The sequence below is a fragment of the Pteropus vampyrus genome, unplaced genomic scaffold, assembly GCF_000151845.1.
Source record: "Pteropus vampyrus isolate Shadow unplaced genomic scaffold, Pvam_2.0 Scaffold66, whole genome shotgun sequence".
In the NCBI taxonomy this organism is placed as follows: domain Eukaryota; kingdom Metazoa; phylum Chordata; class Mammalia; order Chiroptera; family Pteropodidae; genus Pteropus; species Pteropus vampyrus.
This window is the reverse complement of record NW_011888847.1, coordinates 3,215,869-3,225,081: the sequence shown is the minus strand read 5'-3', so window position 1 is coordinate 3,225,081 and position 9,213 is coordinate 3,215,869. Positions and strand designations below refer to the sequence as shown.

The 9,213-nt window shown below is 44.3% G+C and overlaps 1 protein-coding gene across 1 annotated transcript in view; it reads left to right on the top strand.

The window, feature by feature from the left end:
* Positions 1 to 6: 6 nt before the first annotated feature.
* PRKCE (protein kinase C epsilon) overlaps positions 7 to 9,213 on the top strand; it is a 483,732-nt gene continuing 474,525 nt past the window's right edge. Inside the window, exon 1 of the mRNA XM_023531274.1 lies at positions 7 to 1,110. Within this exon, the coding sequence (XP_023387042.1) occupies positions 763 to 1,110 (348 nt within the window). The 5' untranslated portion in view covers positions 7 to 762. The remainder of the gene's footprint in view (positions 1,111 to 9,213) is intronic.

The following is a 9,213-nucleotide window of genomic DNA, read 5'->3' as shown; positions in this document are numbered from 1 at the left end:
AGCCCGAGCGGCGGCCACCCCGACTCCGAGCCCGCGCGGATGTGAGATTCCGGGCTCCTGGCGCCTCCGGATCGCTGACTGCGGCGCGGCGCTGCTTTGCCCAAGAGGCGGCGGCTGGGCTGGCTGTGAGGCTTGTGGATTTTTAAAAATTTGGCTCCGAGGAGGATCATTTCCTCTCGACATGCATCCCTCCGGATAGACTGAACATCCCTGGGTCCATCCTCCTCCCCGCGCGGTCAGAGGCAGGCGCTGGGTGTGCGAAGAGGATCCGGGTTGAAATCTGCGCCCCCGGTTCTCGTCCCCGCCCCGTCCCACCGCCCCCTCGCCCTCCCGGAGCCGAAATTTCCCGGGGATTATGTTTCGGAAAGGTAGGTAAGCGCCGGGCGCGGCGCCCGCTTCCCTGCAGCCCGGACCCGGAGAGCCAGCGAGGCGGCGAGACAGCCCTCACGGCTGGCAGCGGAGCCGACAGCTCCTCTTCTGGAGGTGCTGCTGGTGGTAGGGGGGGGAGAGACTTGCTCCAAACACGGACGTCCCCCAGCTCTCCCCCCCTCCCTGTTTTCCGTTAGGAACCGGGCGAGGAAATACATGCACTCGCTGAGAATCGCCCGCGGCATCGCGCAACGCTACAAGGTGTAGGGAGAGTGTGGGGTGGGGCGACAGGGGACCCAGGAGTCTCTGTGGCTCCGAGCGCCGGGGCGTCGGTTCATCATCCTGCCTTCGGGGCGGACGGAGTGACCCCGGCCCCCACTCCCCGCCCCGACCATGGTAGTGTTCAATGGCCTTCTTAAGATCAAAATCTGCGAGGCCGTGAGCTTGAAGCCCACAGCCTGGTCGCTGCGCCATGCAGTGGGACCCCGGCCACAGACTTTCCTTCTCGACCCCTACATCGCCCTCAACGTGGACGATTCGCGCATCGGCCAAACCGCCACCAAGCAGAAGACCAACAGTCCGGCCTGGCACGACGAGTTCGTTACCGATGTGTGCAACGGGCGCAAAATCGAGCTGGCCGTCTTCCACGATGCCCCCATCGGCTACGACGACTTCGTGGCCAACTGCACCATCCAGTTTGAGGAGCTGCTGCAGAACGGGAGTCGCCACTTCGAGGACTGGGTAAGTCGGGCGCTTCCCAGTCCAGGAGCCCAGCTGGGGGTCCAGGTGGAAGTGGGGTGGGGGGAGGGAGACTAATGGCCTTAGCCATTGGTCGTGGGGCGCGGGGACTTACTGTCATCTGGTACGTAAGTCTCAGTTACCTTGGAGAAATATAGTCTACTTCGTAGCTGGGGAGAAGTAGGCACTGGAGCAAAGAAGATGAGACTTGAAAAGAGGGTCTGGCTTTCTGCCCCCTCCAGACAGCGGGTGCTACGGGGAGCTTGCAGGCTGGGAGAGCCCTGAGCCTCCAGAGCTTGAAGGTTGGCGGAGAACCTGGCGTCTTCCGCAGGCGCGTGGTGGGCTGGCTGTGTGTGATTTTGTGTGGGTGGGTTCCTCTGTCCTTGGAGAGGCACGTGGAGCTCTAGACTGAAGCCTTCTTGCACGTCCTGGCTTTGTCCTGCGGAGCCGAGTAAGAAGCTGCTTTATTTTCCCCTCCGGGAGGAAGCTAGCTTGCTTCTATTCTGTTGGATGGTAGTTAGCTCATCTTCCAATATACAGAGAGAAAAATGTGTTCTCTAGGATGTCTGTCCCCTCCAGGGTCCAAGAAACGTCAGCTCAGCTTGTTTTGCCCAGTGTATTGCCCACCCTTCCAGAATGAGTGTTGTATTTCAAAAATGGTTCTGCTTGTAATTAGAAATCAATGCTTTGAAACCTGCTTAAAGTTATATTGTTTTCTTGTTTTTATTTTCAAGATACCTTGCAATGAGATACCATTTCTAAGTCTGAGACTGTGTTAATTGATTACATTTTCAGAACATTAGGGACTTGGAAATAGGCCTTGCCTCATGCACTGTAAGCCAAATGCATTCAACCTTGGCACCCAGAGAAGCAGGGAGAAGCAACCCTGTTTTAGCTGTTCTTGGAGAGATGGTGTTAACAAGGAAATGGATTTCTGTATTTTCAGATTTGTTTCATGTTTCTACCAAGAGCAGGTGTGGCTCTGGGTGCATAGGTTTTCAGGGTTCTTTGATCCACACAAAAAGAGAGGTATCTGCTTCTCAGGGAGAGATGTAGAGAAATCACCTTCTATTTGAGAACAAATAACTTCAGGATTGCCCTAGGGTCAGAGGTTGCATATGAATCACCTTGGCTTATTACCTTACAATTTTTCAAGGAGATGAGGTTTTAGGGGGAAACAGGAAAGAACCTGTTCTCTTTATGTTCAGGGCTGTGAGGTAGCCTGCCTGAAACCATGGTTACATGGCTTGTAGGGAAGCTCCAACATATCACACCAAGCACAACCCTAGGAGATTTGTGACTTATACTTGGGGAAGCAGGCAAACCTTTGAGGAATCTCAGAGAACCCAGTGCCATTCCATTCTATTCCATTTCACCAATGCTCCTTACCTTTGCCTCCCTCCCACCACCAGAATTCTCACTCATTCCCTATGTCCTTTACACACGTGGCCACTAGTCCTTTTACTCAGGAAAGCACAGTGTGTCTGACGGGGAGCTGAAGGCATAACTAATTTCAGATACAGACCTAAACACTAAAACCAGTGGTTTTGAAGTTTTGCTGTTTTAGAATAGGAAGGAGAAGGAAAAAAACATGACATTGTTAGTGAAGAAATAGAGGCTTTTGCTGTGTATGCAGAGGAGGGAGTTGGACAGGAGTCCGAGAACAGATAGGATGAACAGCAGGTCTGCTTATGTCCACAAAACAGATGTGGTTGGAGGGGGAGGTTTCTGAGTGCCTCTGGTGATGCTTTGCTGGGGCCCACCCAAACCCTGGGCACATAAGGGCACCATTCTTCCTTTTGAGCACTTCCAGTGAAGCATGCATTGGGCACTGGTCTTGCTTGGTTATCATTCTCTAAGGTTATCAAATGCATATAAGATTTGGCTCTAGACCAGATTATCTAGTGCACAGGCAAATTTTACAGACAAGGACATTATGTCCCAGAGAAGCTAAGTGGGTACCCAAGGTGATGTAACAGGCAAAGGGGGGTTGGAAGTAATGCCACACCTCTTATTGGCCCCCACTTGCCCTGTGGAAAGCTAAGCCCCCTGGCCTCCCAGTTTGTTCTCCCTGCAGATTCATGTGCTATGTCCCTGAATGTTTTTATTGCACATGATAATTTAAAGTGCTTTCAAAATCATCTCTTTTGCCTTGCATGTGTGAATTAAGTACGACAGGTATTAGAAATATTAAAAAACTTAAGCTGCAGAAAGGCTAAAGTCATAGGATGGTGAATCAAGTAGTGGAGCTGGTTCTCTTTGTTCATCTAGCATTGTTTTCACTAGAGGATGCTGTGGCCGCTTTGGTTCCTCCAGCCTGAAGGTGGGCATGCATCCACAGAAGTGACTGGCCCTTGGAAACAGACAAGTTGCACCTGGGCTGACTAAAGTCACCTTTCCCTTTCCTGTCAGCCAGGAGACACCTAAAGAATCATACCTTTGGGTAGAAGATCCCAGGCTGAGACCTCTGTGTTCTTTACCTGGCATTAATGAAGAGATACACCCTTTCTCAGGTGTGGCTAAGAAATCTGGCCTGAAGTAAGGAGATATGGCGAGCATGAAACAGCTGCTTCTCTCATTGCTATAGAATACTTCATTCAAAGGAATTCAAATGTATTCACCCAGTTCCTGTTTGGTGCTCAGATCCAACCAGAGAAGTTTAAGTACTCTAATCCAGAGGTAAAAGAGACCATTGGTGACTCTCAAGGGGCTTCCATTTCACTAGGGAAATGGCACTAACTAGATACAGATGGACACTTAAGTAGCAATTAGGTTCTAAATGAGTATGTTAAAGGAATTCAAAAGCGGCTTGTGCTAGGAGAGCTAGAAGAATCTGGAGGGTTCCTGGAAGGAGGCATGCATTGGGTGTGAAATGTGGGTAACATTTATAGAGGTATTTACAAGAGGGGCAGCATTCCATAGGCATGGATGGACTCAGCTGGAATAAAGGCAGAGAATGTCTGTGGTCAGGGCTGGAGCACAGGGAAGCGTGGCTAAAACTGAGGGTGCCTCTCAGAAAGGACCAGGTAGGATCAAGTTTCCCAAATTTAAGACTTTTATCTGAGTATTGCCTGTGCTGTTATTTACTTAATAGTTTTAAATATTGATTCTTTTACTTTTTACTTGAGCCCCAATATTCGTCTCTATCTCTATCTTCAGGACGTTTTTAGGGAAATCTTAGAGGATCTCTGAAAATCTCCATCATTATTTAAATAGAAGTGGGTGGGAAGGATCCTGAAAGGAGGTGTGGAAGGACTGGAAATGATCGATGCACCCTTTTTATGCTCCTGAACCCTGAATTTGAACGGTAGCTGGGGTTCCATGGATCTGATGCTAGTCTACTCACCACCGATTCCTATGAACTTGCCTTCTAATCTAATATTGCTCCCTTTGGTACATAATTGGTTGTTTAATAGCTATCCTAAGGCTTAGTTCTTGCCCCAGTGCTATCACAGATAGCTGCATGGTTTTGGGGCCCTGAAGTTCAAGGGCCTCAGGCCTCATGGGCAGTCAGGCCTTGTCTGTCTGTCCGGCTTCTCCTATGTGTTTTTGACCAGAAGCTGAATTAGAGAACATCTGAGGCCCTCAGTTCTGTAGCTCCTCAGTGGGCCCCTTTTCCTGGAATCTCTGAGTTCTAATCACAGGATGCTTCTACCACTCACTAGTTCTGTGCTTTTGGCATGTGACTTAACCTATTTCTTTAATCTATTATAAATCTACTTCTTCATCTGTATCATGGGAATACAATAGTTCTTACCTCTTAGGGTTGTGAGAAATAAGGGGAATCTATGTAAAGCTCTTAGTAAAGGGCCAGGCTACAATGTATTCTAACAATATATTAATATTTGAAGAATTATATGTGTGTATTCATAGTTTTGGAATCTTAAATCAGGACTTAGATCCAGTGAAAGATATTTTTCTCCTTGCTTTATAAATGTATTGATGTGAAAAGTCTCACATAACCTAAAAATAAATTTAATTTAGTTACATTTAACAAATTGCCATTTTGAAAATATTAGAATTACTTGAAATAAGATTATTTCGGGAAGTCTAGGGATTGTGGCCACTGTGGTCAAAGGTTAATTATTTATCGAAGCATATGAATAATTGGAAACAGGGATATTTGGGAGCTGTCGTTCTGGTTTTACTGTACTAATTTCATCTAGTTTTGTGGATTTAAATACATTCTCAATGCTGTTGACTCTAAATTCCTTATTCCAGCCCATACCTGCCCTTGAGCTTCTGAACTCATACGTGCTACTGCCTTCTTGGCATTGCCATTCGATGTGTAAAGGGCATCTCAACCTCAGTGATATCTAAAACTGTATACCTGATTTCTCCCTTCACTCGTCTTAGCCTCTCATAGTCTTCTCCATCTCAAGAAATAGCAACGCCATCCTTCTGACTGCCCAGGCTAGAAAAGCCATTCTTGACACCTTATATCCAGTCTGTCAGCAGCATCTGTTGTCTCTACTTTCAAAATATAACCCAAATCTGATCATCTTTCCATACCTCTGCTGATACCGCTCTGGCCCAAGTCCCTATCATCTCATACCAGGATCATATCAACAGCCTCCCAGAAGGTTTCCCCAGTTTCATAAGGTCATGTCACTTTGCTCACAAACCCTCCAGAGTAAAAACCCAAGTCCTCATCATAATCTACAAGGCTAACATGGTCAGGCCCCTGTTATGACCTATCTGACCCCATTGCCTAACTCTACCTTGTTCACTCCGCCCCCAGCCATGCTGGCCCATTGGACACCCCTTAAAAATATTTACCATGTTCCTGCCTCAGTCTTTGTACTTGCTATTTTATCTTTCTAGAATATTTCTACCTTCATGGTTCAAGTCTTTACTAAATATTACTTTCTCAGTAAGGCCTTTTCTGGAAATCTTATGTAAAATTTACTTTCTCCTTGACATTTCATATGTTCCTTTCCTGTTTCATTTTGCACTTCGGCTTTTATCTGTATATAGTATATATTCAGATAATGAATATGTACTATATTCAGATAAAAATATAGTATATATTTTCTTATTTATCTTTGTTGTCTATCTCTAATGCCAGAACAGAGGTTCCGTAAATGCAAAGGTTTTTGTTTACTGCTGGCATCCAAAACAGTTCTTGGCACATTGTTGAATGAATGAATGAATGAATTCCATCAAACAAGCGTGTATTCCCTAGCACTTACTACGATCTAGCACTACAATAAATACAGAGGTCTTGATAAAACAAAAGTTGTGTATGGTATCATTTCAGTCTCCCAGGAGTAAGTAAGAAGTCTACTTGAGGAAACCAGTATGGTAAGCAGTCAGGTCAATTTCTTAAACAATCTTTTTGTATAGCTTGAAAGAAGGAAGAAGAAAAAGATATTTTACTTTATAAAAATCTGTGTGATCTCTGAAGATGTTTTTATGAGAGAATGCTATATTATTTCCTTGTGGCAATTTGCACCAAGCTGGAGCATCTCCATCAGGTCCAAGGTTTCTAAAAGTCAGAACTGTATACCCTTTAAGTGCCCAGGGCCCATGCAAGATGCTGGGATGAGGGGATAAGGAAAATGCCCATGTGTTCTTCCTTTGCAGAGTTTAAAATCAAGTTTAAGTTCTCTTAAGAGCTTAAGGTCCAAAACCCTTTGTATTTGGCCACAACAATAAGTGAAATTTTAAATTTCAGCGCCTGAACTCACAGAGCTCATTGAGGCACATGCAGACAAAGCTTCCAGGGGTTTTACTAAGATTAAAAGAACTCCAGAGCAGGCCTTCAGTATTTTACATAAATAAAATCTACGCTCGGCAAAACACATTTCTTTCCAAGTTCCTCTGGGTATATATGGGCTTGTTAAGTAATTACATCTATTATAATGCTAATCAGCAGGGCTGCACCTGTTCGAAATCTAGTTTTCTGGCAGAACCCATGTAAAATGGCCAAAAGTCTAATGTACTGGGAGAATCAAGAGGACATGAACACACTGTTGTCATTGTAGCTCACTGACTTCTAAACAGAGTGGAAACTGCAGAGGGAATATGATTGAGCTGTGTTATATCATGCCTGGGAGGAAGAGGAGACACACAGGCCTGTAACCAAATCCAAGTGCAGAAAGGAAGACCTCTCCTGCCTGCATCCCCTCCTGGTCCCCTCTACCTCATCTTGAAGTCTTAGAGAGGTAGTTTTGAAGCTAGCAAAAAGTCACTTTTATTTGCCACCAAGGAGTAAACTCATTTAGCTAATGATCCCAGGAAGTATATCAGAATAAAAATGTGATCAGGTTCAAGAGGTTTTAGGAAAATCATGGTGAGTGAATCTATAAATAATCATTGAGGAAAAAGGACTTTGATTTTGCTTATGTCCTTTCCCCACTCTAAACTATAGCATCTCTTGGTGCCAGTCATCTTTTCCCAGACAAATGTAAGCATCTGTGAACAGAAAATGTCTTTCCCCAGTGGATATGAGCCACTCAGGAAGTCCATGTAACCTAACCTACTCAGTCATCATTTGGTTGAATAAAAGCCTACTCTTTGAGATCTGTCTTGTAGAAGCTCAAATAGGCAGCATTCTTTAATCAGACTTAGATTCTGCCCTTCTTAGAAGTTCATCATCTGTATGGTGCTAAAAAAAAAAAATGATGCTGGAACCCACTAAAGAATCTAACCAGTGGACAAAATGATACGTTCACTCATTGTCCCAGCCATCTTTTTATTAATTTAGCAAATATTTATTGAATACCTTATATTCCAGTCACCATGCCAGGAGCTTGTCCTTGCTCTCATGGAGTATGTAATCTAGTAGGAGACACAATATTAATCAAGGAATAACATAGATATACTGGTATGTAAAATTACAGCTAAGAAGCAGGGCTTATTACAAGCCTTTTAGAGCTGGGGATGTCTAGACCTTACCTCTTTAGGATTGGATAATATATTTCTCTTTCTCTGGGAAATTTATTGAACAGGGAGTCAGGTGACTTCTATTAATTAGTGATGTTGAACCTTAGATTCCACATGTGTGAAAGCAGAAGTTAGCACAGTCTAGATGCTCTGTAAGGCCAGTGTTAACAAGAGTCCTGATTTGGCTGTCTGCATTCTGGGCTTTGACTTTGCTCAACCTAACACTTGATAGTATTTCATCTTTATTGTTTTCCACGAAGCTACGTCTGTCTCCACTGAAAAACTGCCAGTTTCTGCTTTTGTTCCATCCTCATCTTTCTTCATTGTTGTGAAAATCACAAAGCAATTTTTGATAGCTTACTTCTTTACTTAGTGTTCAAGTCTCACAAAAATACATTTATTTTTAAAATGGAGCTTTCTGTGTATCACTGACCCACTCAAAGAATATTCTGAAAACAAACAAACAAGCAAGCAGAATTTCTAGAATGCAGGGTCTATGAATCCATCTTCCTACCTTCTGGATTGATGATTATCTAAACCATTTTAGGCAGCTGAGAGAATTATCAATCAGCCAGCAAGACTGGAGCATATAACCAACCAGTGTTTGCCAGAGTATCATCCAAAGAGGAAGGAGCCTTAGAGTATTTTCAGGTTGCTGTGATAAAAGAGGCTGGGGAAGATTACAGAGTCAAATGCACATTAGTATATTAGAATCTCCAAGATGGCCTATAGCAAAGGGACTCGTACGCCTGTGTATGTAAGCACGTATTTCTAAGATGAAGATATCATCGCACAATGCTCTTATTTGTGAAAAAATTATTAGCACCGTAGAACTAGTATTTTGAAAAATTAGATAAAAGAAGGAATGGCCTTCCTCAAGTGGGCCATTGAGGGATTCAGTGTTAACATCTTTTTAAGGACAGTGAAATTGAGGAACTGTGGGAATTCACAGGAGAAGGGGATTCCAGTGGGTTCTAATAGCAATGGCTTCTTGGTAAGATTTTGGGCCAGGCCTTGAAGAAAATGGAATCTGGATAGATAAGGAAGGGAACTCCTCTAAATTGGAAGAAGAGCGTAACAAATGTTGGACAAACAATTTCTAGCATTTTGGGTTATGAGGGCCATCAGGAAACCAGTGAGATTAAAGTAGGACTGCAATCCAAAAATTATTGCTTCATTAAAACACACACAGACACACAGACACACACACACACACAC